Raw genomic sequence first — 18,714 nt, 5'->3', positions numbered from 1 at the left:
CTATTTGCACATCGTTACAACACTGTATATAGACAAATGTCTTTATTCTTTTGGAACTTTTGTGAGTGTAATGTTTACTGTTAATTTTTTTATTGTTTATTTCACTTTTGTTTATTATCTATTTCACTTGCTTCGGCAATGTAAACATATGTTTCCCATGCCAATAAAGCCCATTGAATTGAAATTGAGAGAGAGAGAGAGAGAGAGAGAGAGAGAGAGAGAGAGAGAGAGAGAGAGAGAGAGAGAGAGAGAGAGAGAGAGAGAGAGAGAGAGAGAGAGAGAGAGAGAGAGAGAGAGAGAGAGAGAGACAGAGAGAGACAGAGAGAGACAGAGAGAGACAGAAAGAGGAGAGAGAGAGGTCAGTGACAGATGGAGTGGGGGTGAGATGAAGGAGGAAAGAGGAATGGTGAGGGACAGGGGGAGGAGCAGAAAGGGAGGCTAAGGTTGTTGCTTTGAGAATCAGAGGGGAAGGCTTGGGCATGGGGGATGATTGATTCATTGATTCTTTAATGGTTTGGTTGTTTGATCATACCAACAATTCCTCATATCCTAGCATTCTCTCTGTTGTGGCATTCCAGCTGAGGATGACTTGAGGAAAGGTTTATCAGCAGAATCGTGAATTAGCATGCACACCCATCACTCTATTCCCCCCCTCTTCTCAATCTCCTCTCTCTTCTTCCTTCCCCTCTAACAAGTATCTGTGCAATGAGCCTTTCTTTCACATTCATTTTATTTAGAAAAGGGGGAAATATTTATTTAATACCCCTACTCTTACAATAAGTGCCATGGGATCTTTAGTGACCACAGAGTCAGGACACCGTTTAACGTCCCATCCAAAAGACAACCCCCTACACAGGGCAATGTCCCCAATCACTGCCCTGGGATATTCTTTTGGGACCAGAGGAAATAGTGCCTCCTACTAGCCCTCCAACACCACTTCCAGCAGCATCTGGTCTCCCATCCAGGGACTGACCAGAACCAGCCCTGCTTAGCTTTAGAGTCAAGGCAGCAGTGGGATGCAGGGTGGTATGCTGCTGTAAGAGTTGCATTCGGAGCGTTCTTTATTATGGAAAGTTTTATAATTAACTGACAGCATTCTCACAGGGGTATTGGGTTTTTTCAGTAATAAATGTGGAAAGGACAGTTTTAGAAGGTAAAATATTAATCAACTAATGGACGTTCATTTGTAGCATGTTTGATTCTTATATAGGCACCTCTAAAGATGCTGTTCAGATGGAAGTGTGTGTCTGTGATTGCAATGGGAATTTGTTGGGGGTAGGATCTTTCTGTCCCAAGAGAGATATAAACTGTGGTGGTCCACACGCACACAAGCAAGCACATGAGATGTATGAGTGTGTGTGCGTGCATACATATGGTGTGTGTGTTTGATCGGCGGTTTGATGTGGGTTTTCTAGTGCATTTCAAAGGCAGGTTCCTAATGAGAATTCCTCTGATCAGTGGTCGAATATATCGGGGACACTGGGCGGGATATGTGTTTGTGTGTGGAGGGGAGGATTTAAACACTGATTGGCATTCATAGCAGTGAGTCCGGAGTGCTGTTAAATAAGAAATTAGGCTTTACCTAAGCCAGCGCCATTCAGCTGTTTGAAATTCTGTCTTCTCAGGGCTTCTATTAATAAATGCATAATTGATTAGGGTGAGCATATGTGCTTGAACACACTCTCACTGTCTCTATCTCTCTATCTCTCTCTCTCTCTCTCTCTCTCTCTCTCTCTCTCTCTCTCTCTCTCTCTCTCTCTCTCTGTCTGTCTCTGTCTCTCTCTCTCTCTCTGTCTCGCTCTCTCTCTCTGTCTCTCTCTCTCCGTCTCTCTCTCTCTCTCTGTCTCTCTCTCTCTCTCATCTCTCTCTCCCTCTCTCTCTCTCTCTCTGTCTCTCTCTCTCTCTCGTCTCTCTCTCTGTCTCTCTCTCTCTCTCTCTCTCTCTCTCTCTCTCTCTCTCTCTCTCTCTCTCAATGTCTGTCTCTCTCCCTCTCTCTCTCTCTCTCTCTCCGTCTCTCTCTCTCTCTCTCTCTCTCTCTCTCTCTCTCTCTCTCTCTCTCTCTCTCTCTCTCTCAATGTCTGTCTCTCTCTCTCTGTCTCGCTCTCTCTCTCTGTCTCTCTCTCTCCGCCTCTCTCTCTCTCTCTGTCTCTCTCTCTCTCTCCATCTCTCTCTCTCTCTCTCTCTCTCTCTCTCTCTCTCTCTCTCTCTCTCTCTCTCTCTCTCTCTCTCTCTCTCTCTCTCTCTCTCTCTCTCTCTCTCTCTCTCTCTCTCTCTCCCTCTCTCTCTCTCAATGTCTGTCTCTCTCCCTGTCTCTCTCTCTCTCTCTCTCTCGCTCTCTCTCTCTCTCTCTCTGAGTGTGTGGGCAAGTACAGTAGTGTTCCCGTCTCCTTCTGGGTTAAACAGAGGTCCTTCACTCAAATTCAGTCAATAACCCCTCTCTCGCTCTCTCTCTCTCTATCTTTCTCTTTCTCTTTCTCTTTCTCTCTGTCTCTGTCTCTCTCTAGGTGAGCCTGGCCAGTTGAAGATCTACCTACCTAAGAAGCTGTTGGAGTGTTTGCCCAAATGTTCCTCTCTGCCCAAGGAGCGCCACCGCTGGAACACCAATGAGGTGAGAGAGCACTTAGGAGGACCCAATAATAGGTTGCGCCGAGTCCAAGGACTTGGATGGATTAGGGCCTCTGTGTAGCAGTGTTTTAGTGTGGTGACCTCTAGCCTCTTCCAGAGGTTAGCATCTCCCTTCACTATTCCAGTGGATGGGTTTCCACATGTGTAGTTCTGAAGAAGACTATTGTGCTGGACCCACTTGTGGTTTGGTATTGTTTCTGTTTGGATTGTGGATAGTGACTGAGGTGTGTGTGTTATTGATGTAGGAAATGTACATTAATTACTATGCGATGTAAAGCTTATTTGGCTTGTGGTTTCTCCTCTGAGGCAATTCATTAAATGTTTCATGCGATCCATCTCAGTGAAGGACAGACAGCATATCTGCAGCCTACAGAACAGAGCACTCACTGGAATCAAGTGTGTGTGTGTCTGTGTGTGTGCCTGCGTGTGTGAATGTGGTTCCGAATTGAGAGCCGTTTGTGATCTTTCAGTGCTGAGATCTTTGTGTAGGAAACACAGAGACGAGAGTATGCGTGAAGACAGACCCTCTCCTCTGTTTTTCATCTCTCTCATTGTCTCTTTCTCCTTCTGTGTGTGTTAGATGATGGAGTGAAGGCTCAGTTCAGGGGAAGGTTGGGTGTCCCTGGGAGGATTCCTTCAAAGCTCGTCTGTTTCATCAGAGGCCTAAAGTTTCCTGCATACTTAAACACCTCATAGTGTCTGTCTGTCTGTCTGTCTCCCCTTTGTCCTTTATAGGCACACTGCTTGCTGTTTCTGTGTTTGAGAGAGGGAGAGAGAGACATTGAGAGAGAATGTGTGTGTCTGTGTGTGTCTGTGTGTGTCTGTGTGTGTCTGTGTGTGTCTGTGTGTGTCTGTGTGTGTCTGTGTGTGTCTGTGTGTGTCTGTGTGTGTCTGTGTGTGTCTGTGTGTGTTTGTGAGTGTCTGTGTGTGTCTGTGTGTGTCTGTGTGTGTCTGTGTGTGTCTGTGTGTGTCTGTGTGTGTTTGTGAGTGTGTCATAACAGGCATAACTGATGCACCAAAGCATTCTATACCTCTCCTCCAAATGGTTCTGTCTGAATGGGATTTGGAGGAAATCTCACAGATAGGTTCTGCTGCTAATTTAGCCTGCTTCTAAATCCTACTAATACAGTGTGTGTGTGTGTGCATGTGTGTGTGCGTGTATGTGTGTGTTTGCGTGCGTGTGTGCGTATGTGTTAGTTTATAATTCGTCATGGTGCTAAATGCCCCAGCTAGCACATAACGTTCTGAGAACCATATGTTTCTTAGAGCTTGGTGAGAGCGTGGTTGTCCTATGATTATTTTGCATGCAATCTTCCCACACTGTTCTGGAATGGTGCAGGATACCGAGCTAGCACCTAACGTTCTGAGAACCCTATGTTTCTTAGGTGGGAATTTCAGTACTTCAGCATAACGTTTTCTGCAGGTTTCCTCATGGTTTTATTTAAAGTCATGTTCTCATAACATAAAACATTCCATTAAAACCACAAGAAAACATTAGTAACAATCATAGAATGTTCTAAGAATGTTATTTATAAACATATCAATTCCATTCTCAGTGTCAACAAAACTCTCTCTATCCTCTATCTTGTTAAGTGTGTTCAGGTGTGTTGGCCGTGCCCACTAATTGGCCCTACCTGATCTAAATGAGTGCTTGTTTCCTTTGAAATAGGATCTGTTTGAATAGACTCAAATGAACAGCTTTGTATGAGTTCCCAGAACAGGCAACATTTTTACTTCCGTTCTCAGAATGTTTTAAAAAACGTTACGTTTTATCGTTCAGGAAACGTATGGCTTCGTTCCCAGAACCAATGGGAAACCAAAAACGTACATTCCCACAACATCCAAGGAACCAAACGTGCTAGCTGGGGCTGCTAATACAGCATGGTGTTGACTTATTGATAAAAGCCAGTCAGACACGCCCAGCGATCCCTATATCTCTCTAATGTGTGTGTGTGTTTCATTTCAACCTGCAGCGTGATCCAAGTTTTAGAGAGAATCTTAGTGATCCTCTCTCTCTCTCTCACTCTCTTTTAGCCTACCTCTTTCTGTATTTTCTTTCACACTCTGTCTTCCTGTCACGATCGTCGTAAGTAACGGACCAAGGCGCAGCGTGATATGCGTACATCTTTTAATGAGTACTTTATAACAATACAACAAAACAACAAAACGATACGTGAAGTCCTAAGGTTAACAAAACACAAACCTCTCCGGAACAAGATCCCACAAATGACAAGTGCAAAACAGGCTGCCTAAGTATGGTTCCCAATCAGAGACAACAAGACACAGCTGCCTCCGATTGGGAACCACCCCGGCCAACACAGAAATACACGATCTAGAAAAGAACACATAGAAAACAAAACATAGACACTACACATAGAAACTAACACCCTGGCTCAACATATAAGAGTCCCCAGAGCCAGGGCGTGACAGTACCCCCCCCCCCCAAAGGCGCGGACTGCGACCGCGCCAACTAAACCCAACAGGGGAGGGGCCGTGTGGGCATTCCGCCTCGGAGGCGGATCCGGCTCCGGGCGTGACCACCACTCTCTAACTACCCCCCCGTAGCGCCCCTGGTCTGGTCCCGCTGGCTGGAGCTGGACTGGACATCGGTGGAGCGGATTCCTTAGGCTCCGGTGTGGAGCAGCTGACCAGGCACCGGTGAAACAGGCACGGGCTGTGCCGGACTGACGACGCGCACCACTGGCTTGGTGCGGGGAGCAGGAATGGGCCGGACCGGGCTGACGACGCGCACCACTGGCTTGGTGCGGGGAGCAGGAACGGGCCGGACCGGGCTGACGACGCGCACCACTGTCTTGGTGCGAGGGACAGGAACAGGCCGGGCCAGGCTGGCGACGCGCACCACAGGCTTGGTGCGAGGGGCAGGAACAGGCCGGGCCGGGCTGGCGACGCGCACCACTAACTTAGTGCGGGGAGCAGGAACAGGCCGGGCCGTACTGGGAACACGCACCACTAACTTAGTGCGGGGAGCAGGAACGGGTCGGGCCGGACTGGGAACACGCACCACTAACTTAGTGCGGGGATCAGGAACGGGCCGGACCGGACTGGTGACACACACCACTTGCTTGGTGTGAGGAGCGGGACTGGGTTTCCTCATAAACCTCCGCTCCCTCTGCTGCCTAACCAGTTCCTCTCGCCGTGCCTCTACTCTCTCCTTCTCCCTTATCGCCTCCAGTAGCTCCTCCCTCTGACCAACTAACTCCTGCTCCCTCATGACCAATAGCCCCCGTAACCTGGTGGCCTCCTCTCCTATTCTGCAGATACACCCTTTAGCTGCCTCCTGCTGCCCCGTCGTCCAAGCCGTGTGCCCCCCCCAAAAAAATTATTTGGGTTGCCTCTTGCGTGTCCGACGTCGGCACGGTTGGCGCCGCTGCTCCTCTCTATGGCGCGCCTCCACAGTCTCCTCCCACGGACAGCGATCCATTCCGGCCTGGATTTCCTCCCAAGTCCAGGACCCCTTCCCGTCCAAGATCTCCTCCCAAGTCCAGGCTGTCTGCTCCTGGACACGCTGCTTGGTCCTGTTATGGTGGGATCTTCTGTCACGTTTAGGTTTGTGTTGTATGACCGAGGACTTCACGTTTCGTTTTATTGTATTGTGCAAAGTACGCATTAAAAGATGTACGCATATCACGCTGCGCCTTGGTCCACTTATTACGACGATCGTGACACTTCCTCTCTATCCGTCTCTACCTCCCCACTCTCTATGACCGTTTTCACATTGACGATAGCAAAGGGACATTTTAGAGAGGTTCTCGAGAGACAATACTATTATCACGTCTCAAGCGCTACCTCCAGAGGTCGTGCATGACACTCGCCCTACAGTTGCCCCCATCCAAGCAGGGCAGTGTGAACAGAATTGTCTTTATATTTGAGACTTGTTTTATTGAGTTTTACCTGAAATTGCAGTAACAACCTGTTACATTCAGAAATTGTAGCAGTAACTGAGCCACATAGAACTATGGAAGCTCATTCCCCTAACCTTTTTTTTTTTATGTCGATAGGCTTGCTATCTCAAAACTTTGAGATATGTAAATAAACATTTTGAGGAAGTAGATCATACAAATAGAATATGTTAATTTGTAACATTGTGTGGTGATTTCAGAGGTGGCACTACAGGGGAAATTGTTTTCCTGGGGCCCAGAGTAAAACTCTGGGTATGACATAGTAGTAAATCAGCTGTATAAAAATACAAAAAACGGTTTTATATGGGCCATGATGGACCAGATTTGTTCTAATCAGGTCATATGGTTTAAAAAAAAAACTCCTGGATAAACTCCTGGTCCTAGGGAGGATGAAAACATACAAATCCTGTCAAATACTTGTCCATAACACTCAAGATTTGGGACTTCAAGAAGTATGGCGCAACACATCCTAATGAAAGATTCTCATGTACACAAATCCTATTCAAGAATATACTTTTTCTTTGTTCCATAATTCTTTTTTCTCCAAGATTTCAAATTGTTTTTATTTTCCTAGAATTGTATCTGACCAATCTGCCCTGTTTTTTTCCATTGAATTTGAGGGACCTCCTGTGATACCAACATCTTGGAGATTCAACATATAGCTGCTAGCAAGTCATACATTTATTGATTATGTTAATAATCACTTCAATATTTTATTTGAAGTGCACTGGAACACAGCAGTATGCCCTTTAATGGTCTGGGATACCCTGAAAGCCTACCTTAGAGGGAACATCATAGCATTTGCTTCTTCTCTAAAAAGGAAAACTAAAGATGAATTAAAAGTATGGAAAAGGACATTAAATACTTGGAGAATCTGCATTTGGTTAGTAAAGACCCCCTCACAGTTCACCAACTAGAGAATGACAAAATGAGATACAATACCTTGAATACTCACTTCATAGAACTATATATTTAAAAAAGAAAACAACGATATGTAGTTAGGTGAAATGGCTGGCAAATTACTGGCATGGCAAATAAAGAAAGAAACAGAAGAAAGAGCCATCTTGAAAGAAAAATAACAAATGGCAGTGTTACAGTAGACCTACTTCAAATGAATGAAATTAGACTATTCTATGAAGACTTGTACTCATCTAGTTTGCAATGTAACTCAGAGACTCTTACCTTCCTAAAATATATCAATCTACCAACTTTGTCAGAAGAAGCAATCCTACATTTAGATCAAGACAGTACTGAGGCGCTATCAGATGCTATGGGTTCCTCCAAAATGGAAAGGCCCTGGGATTAGATGGTTTTCCTATAGAATTCTATAGGCAATTCTCTGAGCGGTTGATGCCTCTTTTTCTCCATATGATCAAGGCCTATCTGGAGAAAAAACAACTTCCTCATACTTTACGTCTTGCAGCTATTACTTTACTGAAAAAGAAAAGTGTGCTCATCCCATAGACCAGTGTCACTTTTAAATGTTGATTATAAGTTGATTGCTAAAATATTAACTCTGCGCCTAGAATCTGTGCTGCCCAATCTCATCTACACAGACTAAACTTGTTTTGTACAGGGTCATCTCTCCTCTGATAATTTATGTAGATATTTTGACATTCTTTTTCATACTAATGATCTTAAGACCCCAAATGTTGTAGTCTCCATTGATGCTGAAACAGCATTCGACAGAGTGGAATGTACCTTATGTCTGTATTATCAAGGTTTCATCTCTTGTATTCAAATTCTTTATAATTCACGATGACAATAGTTAAAGATGCACTATGTAGAAATCTCTCCGCCATTTCCTGGTTGCTAAAATTCGAAGAGTTCACCTAATTTCAGTTTTTATGTGACAAAACATGCAAGTATAGTGTAGAGAATCATTGTACCATCTAAATCGCTGTGAAATATCTTTCTATAACTAAAAATATAGTATTTTCCGCTTTTTGAAGCTGGTGTATAAAACCATAAGTAAAAGACACAAAAACGAAACTTACGAACGGGAAGCATAGAAATAGCGCACATTGAACAGATCTACCGCTTCTTAGACTTGCTTTCAATGAGAATGACAGATCTATAACTCACATTTCTATGTGAATTTGGTCGGGTCACCCAAAAAATTTCCTATTGCAGCTTTAAAACCAATACCCAATACTCAGCCCCCTTCCTGTTGTCTCGAGGGACAAGGCAAGGCTGTCCGGCCAGTGCAGGACTTTTTGCTTTGGTCATAGAACCCCTTGCCGCCATGATTAGATCACATGACCAAATTAAAGGAATTACAATTGGAAAATAATATCATGTTATATCATTGTATGCAGATTATGTTTTGCTCTATCGCCAAGACCCCTCATATTCAATTCCAGTCCTCCTGTCATTGCTTGAAGAGTTTGTACCTTCAACCCCCAGAATATTACTGCAGTGGGCTAAATCAGGGTCACACAGAGTGTTTCTTGGTAGTCTTAAACAAATCTACTTTGAAACCATGTCAGATATAGAGTTGAAATGTATTACATTTTGATTGTGCATCCCAATATTACACTTTATATACATCACAGAAAACTGAAATATAACAAAACCATTTGACAAAGAAACACCGGATTTTGGGCATTATATTTTGTAAAAGTGTATTAATTATGAAATTATTTAAAATATTAATAACATTCTTCCCATGAGGCCACTAGGTCATTTGACTGCAGGAAAGGGCTACGTACTTAGGAATTTTCATACCCAGTAATGTACACTGAGTATACAAAGCATTAAGAACACCTGCTCTTTCCATGACATAGACTGACCAGGTGAATCCAGGTGAAAGCCATGATCCCTTATTGATGTCACTTGTTAAATCCACTTCAATCAGTGTAGATGAAGGGGAGGAGACAGGTTAAAGAAGGATTTTTAAGCCTTCAGCCAATTGAGACATGGATTGTGTATATGTGCCATTCAGATGTTGAATGGGAAAAACCAAAAATGTATGTGCCAGGTACACCGGTTTTTGTCAAGAACAGCAACTCTGCTGGGTTTTTCACACTCAACAGTTTCCCTTGTGAATCAAGAATGGTCCACCACCCAAAGGACATCCAGCCAACTCCTGTTTGGCATACTCATTGTACATGATTTGTATAACTTGAACTACATTCCGGTTATTGAAATGGTTACCAATGACTTGAAAATAATGTACTTACTTCCTACTTCTCTTATGGGCAGAGTTAATATCAATGTCAATATTACCAGCATTTCTTTATTTGTTTCAGAATCTTCCAATTTCACCCTCTCTGCATAAAAAAAAAAAAAAACATGCAGAGCCTCTTCTCCTCATTTATTTGGAATAACGAATCACCCAGAATTCGTCTGCAGGTCCTGTATCTTCCATATAAGGCGGGTGGTCTGAATTTACCCAACCTAAAACTTTACTATTGGGCAGCCCAACTCTCCCAAGTTAAGCAATGGTTTTCTCCCTCATTAAGTTATTGGGCAAGGCTAGAATCCTTTGCCACTTTACCATATGAGTTGAAATACCTGCCCTATTTTGGCCTTCAAGAGATAAAGAAGATTATGAATAACCCAGTCAAGTATGGAAAGCAACTCATAAATTACTGGGTAACAATGCATCTCTCTCCCCTTTTGCTCCCATATGGAGGAATCCCTGCTTTTCATCCTGTTTTAATGATGATACATTTAAATCCTGGCACAACAAGGGTTTAAGGGAAATGTACCACCTCTTCTAGGATGGTACTTTTTGTTATTTTCAACAATAACTAAATACATTCTGTATTCCTTCTACCCATTTGTTTGGATTTTTTCAAGTCCAAAATAATGGTTAAATTGAAACAGGGCTCTCTTGTGAAACCCAAATAATCTAAACTTGATGTATTACTGAATAATAGTAAAAAAAACTGTCAAGTGTATTTCTAAGGTTTATAAATTGTTGTTAGATCATATGCCAGTAGACATCAATGTTACTAGATTGAAATGGGATCAAGATTTACAGGTTTAAATAAGCATAGAATAATTATCTTATATAGAGTGCATTCGGAGAGTATTCAGACCCCCTTTACTTTTTCCACATTTTGTTAACCTTATTCTAAAATTGATTAAATTGTTTTTTCCCCTGATCAATCTACAAACAATACCCCATAATGACAAAGCAAAAACTGGTTTGTAGATTTTTTTGCAATAAATAAATCAAAATGAAATGTCATATTTACATAAGTATTCAGACCCTTTACTCAGTACTTTGTTGAAGCACCTTTGGCAGCGATAACAGCAAGCTTGGCACACCTGTATTTGGGGAGTTTCTCCCATTCTTCTCTGCAAATCCTCTCAAGCTCTGTCAGGTTGGATGGGGAGCGTTGCTGCACAGTTATTTTCAGGTCTCTCCAGAGATGTTCGATCGGGTTAAAGTCCGGGCTCTGGCTGGGCCACTCAAGGACATTCAGAGACTTGTCCCAAAGCCACTCCTGCGTTGTTTTGCTGTGTGCTTAGGGTTGTTGTCCTGTTGGAAGGTGAACCTTCTCCCCAGTCTGAGGTCCTGAGCGCTCTGGAGCAGGTTTTCATCAAGGATCTCTCTGTGCTTTGCTCCGTTCATCTTTCCCTTGATACTGATTAGTCTCCCAGTCCCTGCCACTGAAAAACATCCCCACATCATGATGCTGCCACTGTAGGGATGGTGCCAGGTTTCCTCCAGACGTGACGCTTGGCATTCAGGCCAAAGAGTTCAATCTTGGTTTCATCAGACCAGAGAATCTTGTTTCTCATGGTCTGAGAGTCCTTTAGGTGCCTTTTGGCAAACTCCAAGCGGGCTGTCATGTGCCTTTTACTGAGGAGTGGCTTCCGTCTGTCCACTCTACCATAAAGGCCTGATTGGTGGAGTGCTGCAGAGATGGTTGTCCTTCTGGAAGGTTCTCCCATCTCCACAGAGGAACTCTGGAGCTCTGTCAGAGTGACCATCGGGTTATTGGTCACCTCCCTAACCAAGGCCCTTCTCCCCCGATTGCTCAGTTTGGCCGGGTGGCCAGCTCTAGGAAGAGTCTTGGTGTTCTTGGGGACCTTCCATTTTGCAGAAATGTTTTGGTACGCTTCCCCAGATCTGTGCCTCGACACAATCCTGTCTCGGAGCTCTTTAGACAATTCCTTCGACCTCATGGCTTGGTTTTTGCTCTTGACATGCACTGTCAACTGTGGGATCTTATATAGACAGGTGTGTGCCTTTCCAAATCATGTCCAATCAATTGAATTTACCACAGGTGGACTCCAATCAAGTTGTAGAAACATCTCAAGGATGATCAATGGAAACAGGATGCACCTGAGCTCAATTTTGAGTCTCATAGCAAAGGGGCTGAATACTTATGTAAATAAGGTATTTCTGTTTTTAATTTTTAATACATTTCAAAAAATGTCTAAAAACCTGTTTTTGCTTTGTCATGATGGGGTATTGTGTGTAGGTTGATGAGGAAAATAAATAATTTAATCCATTTTAGAATAAGGCTGTAACGTAACAAAATGTGGAAAAAGTAAAGGGGTCTGAATACTTCCTGAATGCACTGTATGTTTGAAAGGACACAAATGTTCCTACAATCTCAGACACAAGCTCTCTCAGTTTAAAAACATTCACAGAGTTTACTATATACCAAAAAATCTTCACAAAATGAATGCTGAAATGTCTTTCCTTTTGTTGGCGCTGTAAGAGGCAAAATTTTACTTTTTATCACGTTTTGGACATGTAATCTTATTTCAATGTTTTTGGAATCAGTAATCAACACAATTTCAGAATGTTTACAGATTTCTAACCCTCTCACGCCTAGTTTGTGTCTGTTTGGGACTAGTGAACTAGATCCATGGAACAGAAATCTGAAAAAATATATGAATCTATCTGTGCTTGCGGCAAAGTAATTCATAACAGTATTCTTGAAATCAGATAGTCCCCCTACTTTAACACAATGGCTAAATGAAATATATAGCTACATCCCTTTGGACAAGATTTTCTATAACATCAAAGGCAGACCACATGTTTCCAAAGTATCTGGCATTCCCACATTAAATTCATGGCAATAAGAGTGAATAAATGATGAGTGACATGTTTATTCATTTATTTATTTTTGTTGATGGTTTTGTTTTTAGTTTGTCTGATTGTATGCATTGCTGTACTTTTTTGGTACTGTACATGCGAGTACATGTGTTTATGCAACACATGGGGAGGGTTGTAAAACGTGTTATTTAAATAATTGAATCATGCATTATAATGAAATTGTACTTACACATGCTAATAAATACATATATACAAAAAATCCTGTCAAGCAAATCATGAGGCGAATCCGTCTAAACAATAGTACTTTGTCCCTCTTTTCAACGCTTTTGTGTCAATATTTTTGCCAGTGGGGCAAATGCCAGCTTGCCACATGTTTGCCGGCATCCCTGCTGTGCTGATCTCTGCAATGTGGATAGATGGAAATCGCCACACAATGCTACAAATGAAGAAACATAACCTATATGACCTGTATGATCTATATGTATTTTATTTTTGGGTGGCAGGAATGAGCTTCCATATAAAACAGCTTAACATCTCAACTCCCTGTGAATTATACCCACGTTTTCAGTCGCAATTTGCTTTTACCACATGTAGCTTAATGATTTGCATGATATTGATTAAAATGAAGCATGGTTAGTTGTAAAGATGTAAGGTATGCTTACTGTACTTTTATATTTGTATTAGGGGGGGTAATCGTTCATTTTTGATAGGCTAACATTACTTGATGAAGACATGTTGTTAGCTTTAATTAGCTTTAGTTAGCAGTAACTCTGCTTTCGCCTTGAAGCTAAAATGTAATGAGTATACAGAGGAGAAAATAAACTCTAATTGTCTGCACATGCTTGTGAATTGTTCCGTTTTTCAAGAGTGTAATATGGTTTTGTTGCAATAATTAATAGTGTAGGTCTAATTTAGTCTGCAATGCTAGCCTCCTGGCTAGTGGCTACTGTGACATTTACAGTACATTTGAGCTGCGAAACAAAAGTGTCAACCAAACCCTTTCTCGGCTCATGACATTCCTGTCGCTAATGTGAATTGAAAAGTGTATGTACATATTATGTAAATTGACATTTCGTCCCGATAACTCTATTCAGTGAGAATGCCCTATCTATCTTTACCTCTCTCTGAGCGTTCAGAGGGGTTGGGTTAAATGCAGAAGACACATTTCGGTTGAATGCATTAAGTTATGCAACTGACAAGGTATCCCCTTTCCCTTTCGCCTTCCTCTCTCCGGGGGTCACCTAATAGTGTGCTAGTATGTAAGAGTGGTAAAAGGTGTGTGTGCTTGTGTGTGTGTAGTGGGATCATGCTGTTTGGGTGTCGCTGCATGCTGTGTCACTGTGGATCCTGGTGGGAGTGTGTGTGTGGGATTAGTCTGTGTGTGTTTGGGTGTGGGTGGGATTAATGCGGCGTGTCAGGATTAGGACAACTCTGATTAGCACAGATTTAATCCTTCTGACTCTCAGTAGGAAGACTGATATCCTTACCTCACCCCACTCTGTGTGTGTGTGTGTGTGTGCTCGCATGTGTGTGTGTGAATATGATCTTGTCACACATGGCTCCCCTCAACCTTTTCACCTCTCCAGATCACTGAGGTGTGGCCCCTACATTTTCTCTCTCTTATTCTTCCTCCCCTTCTCCCTCCTCCTCCTCTCCTATATCTCATTCTCTCCCTCCTCTCTTTCACACTCTCCCTCCACTCCTCCTCCTCTTATCCCATTCTCTCTCTTTCCCTCTCCCCCTGTCTCATTCCCTCTCTCTGTGTTCTGAACCCAGTGATGTGTGAAAATATTGGGGGATGGAGGGATGGATTTCTCCCTGTAGGGCTGAGGGGATGGCTGAGGCTTCTGTTCAGTAACAGATTGGGGGTGGATGTGTTCCCATAGCAATACACTATAGCTTAAAGGAAAACTCCACCCCAAAACTATATTTTGGTATTTTTCATTAGTCCATTGTTGACATGGTCCCAAAATGTTTTGCTTGTCAGCAATCAAGTTTTCAAGACATGTAACTTTCAAAATACATGAATAATTTTGCATCATATGATGCTGCATTTTGCATCACGGGGACGATTTCTGTATTTTGAAAGTTACATATCTTGAAAACTTGAGTCCATGTCCATGTCCCGTCGAATTGAGGCTGTTCTGAGGGCAAAAGGGGGTACAACTCAATGTTAGGAAGGTGTTCCTAATGTTTTGTACACTCAGTGTATGCGTATAATAATATATACCATTTAGTAGACTTTTATCGAAAGAGACTTACAGTCATGCGTGCATACATTTTATGTATAACACCAAAAAAAATACGGCAATGACAAACACAATAGAATCTGTACTGGTATTCTATATCAAAGCGTCCATCTTTGTTTAATAATGAACTAATGATCAATTATTTGGAGTATATGGTAATATGACCGTAGACCTTTAAAAATATTCTAAAATATAGTAGATAGATAGCATGGAAACTGCAGTCTGTCATTCTTGCACGTTTTCTTTCTGTTTGATATTTCACACACGTGTATCTAGTGCATGATGCTTACATGATTGTGTGAACAAGCGGTTGTAAAGATGATGTAAGTGCACACACACAAACACACATGCACCGCCTGCCATGCCTGAATAGTGCATACCTATACAGGGTGTGTGTGTGTGTTTGTGTGTGTGTGTGTGTGTGTGTGTGTGTGTGTGTGTGTGTGTGTGTGTGTGTGTGTGTGTGTGTGTGTATGTATGAGGGTGTATAGGTTCCCATAGTAACAGAGGCAGTGTTAATCTGAGACATGCTCACCCAGACCTTTCTGCTCCCACATCAAATATCCTATCCTAAAGGGCTAACGAAGGACACACACACAATGATTTTTATCTAGTGTGTATCTTGGGGAGAGTGAGCCTCTGTTTCTCTTCCTAATTAGCTCTTGCTGTGGTGACTGTTAATTAGCACACACACACACACACACAGAAGACTGTCAATTAGCTCTAATTGACTTTGCTGATTGAGTCAGAGCAGCATGTGTCTCATTATGTTCCTTCTCCTACACCCGCATGCACACACACACACACACATTAACAGACACAGAGGTGCTAACTTTAACTAGCTGATAGAGGTGTGAGGGGAGCATTTAGAGCAGGGCTCCCTAGCTAGCACATAACGTTCTAAGAACCATATGTTTCTTAGAGCTTGGTGAGAGCATAGTTGTCCTATGGTTATTTTGTGTGTCTCAGCACATTTAAGGAACTTGACCAAAAAAAAACATACTTTTCTTGGTATTTTATTACTTTAACAGAACGTTTTCTAAAACTTCAAACATGGTTACATTTCATTTGAATTTTGGGAATGTTCTATGGAATTTCAGTACTTCAGCATAACGTTTCCTACAGGTTTCCTCATGGTTCTATTTAAAGTCATGTTCTTAAATTGCTCCAAAATCGTTAAGAAAAATGTCAATTAAAAACACAAGAAAAGTTTAGTAACGTTCAGAGAACATTCTAAGAATGTTATTTAAAAACATATAAATTACATTCAGTTCTCAGCATCAACAAAAATGTCTCTATCCTCTATCTTGTTAAGTGTGTTCAGGTGTGTTGGCCCACTAATTAGCCACACCTGATCTTAATGAGTGCTTGTTTCCTTTTAAATGGGGTCTGTTTGAATAGACTAAAATAAACAGCTTTGTATGAGTAAAACAACATGGCATGCTAGCTCCATCCTGGTGGCGCAGTGGACTAATTCCATGGATAGAGAACAGGAGATTATAGTATCGAATCTCACTGATGCAATAAAATCACAATAAAAAAGAAATGTGTTTGCAAAATAAACTAGCAGTGTTATTAAAAGTCTTATTGAAACTTTCAGTGAAAGTTTTAAGGAAGTTATTAAAAAAACTCAAAATAACCTATAATTTCCATTTTCAGAGCATTAACAAAACCTTCCAGGACAACTTTCAAGGAACCAGAGTAAAACGTTCTCAGAACGTCCCTGCATCCTAAAAATAAACGTTCCCAGAACAGGCAATGTGAAACCAAAAACATACGACAACCAATGTGAAACCAAAAACATACATTCCCACAACTTCCAAGGAACCAAATGTGCTAGCTGGGTCAGGTCCTCCAGGGCTCCAGACAGTGGAGGTCAGAACATCAGCAGGACCCAGAGGTGTTTCTGCTGGTGGTACACTAGGTTCTAACTGCAACAGTAAGGTAAGCACATAGTTAGGTTTTAGTTCTCTATCATTGTTGGAATTGAAGGTTGCCCTTGATCTTGATTGAAGGTCGCTGTGATGTTTGAATTGACGATATGTGCCATCCACACTATTTTACACCAAACTGCTCTCCTACAGAAGCACTGGCATCTGGGCTGGCATAGTGGGGCATTAAACAGATTGGCTGCTATTTGAACAAAGACAAAAGCATTCGCCTGGAAACTCACTGGAAAAACTGTGTGTGTGTGTGTGTGTGTGTGTGTGTGTGTGTGTGTGTGTGTGTGTGTGTGTGTGTGTGTGTGTGTGTGTGAGAGAGAGCCTATGTGTGTGTGTGTGTTGTCTCCAGTATCACAGCCTGAGGCTGTGACCTCTCCAGTCGACAGTGAGCCCTGTGCCGCCGTCGTTTACCAGAGTCAAGTATGGATTAATGAGGGGCAGCGACGCCTACACACACACACACACACCACTGGAGGGAGAGTTTTTTATACACCTTTTTGTGTGTGATTCATATTCTTTTATTTTTAATAATCCCTCTGTTTTTGGAGTGTGAGAAATATTTCATGTGTTTGGAGAGAACCTTGTTATAATCACTAATTAGTTATTCAGGCTTTTAAAAGAGCAGGAGATCTCTCTCTCTCTATCTCTCTCTCTTTTTATATCTTTATTTATCTGTCTCTATTTTTCTCTCTGTCTGGTTCAATCTCTTTCTCTATCTCTCATCCTCACCCTGTGTGTTTGTGTGTGTGTGTGTGTGTGTGTGTGTGGTCAAACCGTAATCAGGTGAGCTCATGCCTGTCTGTCTGTCCCTGGTATAATGAGCAGATATGAACTCCTTTGACTCAGACTGTGTTTGAAGGTGTGTGACTGTTCTAACTGGGTTTGATCATTTCAAGGTGTCTCTGTGTTTCTGCCTGGGTTTGATCTAGTCAAGGTCTCTCTCTGTTTCTGTGTTATAACTCAGCCTGCAATTATGTTCTGTATCAAATATTCCTCGTCATGACCTTTAGAGCCTGTACCCGCATCGCCCTCAGCCAGTGGTGTAGTGGGTGCGTACGCAGGTATAAGCTGTATTCCCACATATTTTTCAGTGGGCATTGCGTATACTCACTTCTTAATCCCCACTGATACGTATCAAAGTAGTTTAGTGGAGGTATACGCCTTATCAAATAATAGGGCCGATGGGACAGATCGGAATGTTTCGCTTAAAATGTAGATACATGATTTTTTCTTCACATTTTAGGCACAGCAATGTCCACACGGCTGTAGGCCTACGCGTAGTTGTTCCAAAATGAAATTTGCAGGACAAAAAAACTGTTTTAAAATGCGCACTGCACATGCAAGTGGTTTCATGGACAGAGATGGAAATATCCATTAGAAAGAGTGGGGATTTAAAGATGCAACAACTATTATTGGTTGCTAATATAATTAGGATAATGCCTTTGGCTGCTAGACAATGAAAGATAGTTGAAAGAAAACCAGTAGAACAGGAGAACGCAAAATGAGTAAGTCTTCATAAAAAAATAACTGCCTCCACGTTTCTATGGTGGGATTTTGGCTATAGGCTACTTTGAAGCAAGGTAAGACATGCCTCATAATATGAAGTAAAAACGTCCAGGTTTCAAACAATTAAAGAACAGGGAAAAAATTGCGATTCTAATGATAGGCCTAACTGTCTTTTGGTAGATTTCCCAAAAACCTTCTCTATTAAATGTTAACTAGCTACAAAGTAGCCTATGCCTACCTGTCAGAATGATATCATTATTATTTGCATCAATACAGTGGCCATTTATTTTGTAAACTCTTTATTTTGTAAACTCCATCTCATATGTTACAAAAACACCACTAATCAAACAATAGTGCCTGCACACTTGAATTAAAGGGTAACTACTCAAAAAAATCTATATTTCTTAGATTTTTCCCAGACCTCAAAAGTGGTCTCTTGATGTGGT

The 18,714-nt window shown here is 42.1% G+C and overlaps 1 protein-coding gene across 3 annotated transcripts in view; it reads left to right on the top strand.

Moving 5' to 3' along the window:
• Positions 1 to 18,714, top strand: part of LOC121577688 (calmodulin-binding transcription activator 2-like) — a 100,207-nt gene that overhangs the window by 13,140 nt on the left and 68,353 nt on the right. For all 3 annotated transcript variants that reach the window (XM_045223942.1, XM_041891466.2, XM_045223941.1), the window contains exon 3: positions 2,505 to 2,608. In XM_045223942.1, coding sequence (XP_045079877.1) covers positions 2,505 to 2,608 — 104 coding nt within the window. The remainder of the gene's footprint in view (positions 1 to 2,504; positions 2,609 to 18,714) is intronic.

This window comes from Coregonus clupeaformis, chromosome 12 (genome assembly GCF_020615455.1).
Source record: "Coregonus clupeaformis isolate EN_2021a chromosome 12, ASM2061545v1, whole genome shotgun sequence".
NCBI classification, from domain to species: Eukaryota; Metazoa; Chordata; class Actinopteri; order Salmoniformes; family Salmonidae; genus Coregonus; species Coregonus clupeaformis.
Note: the sequence above shows the minus strand (reverse complement) of the source record. Positions and strands in the feature narration are given on the sequence as shown.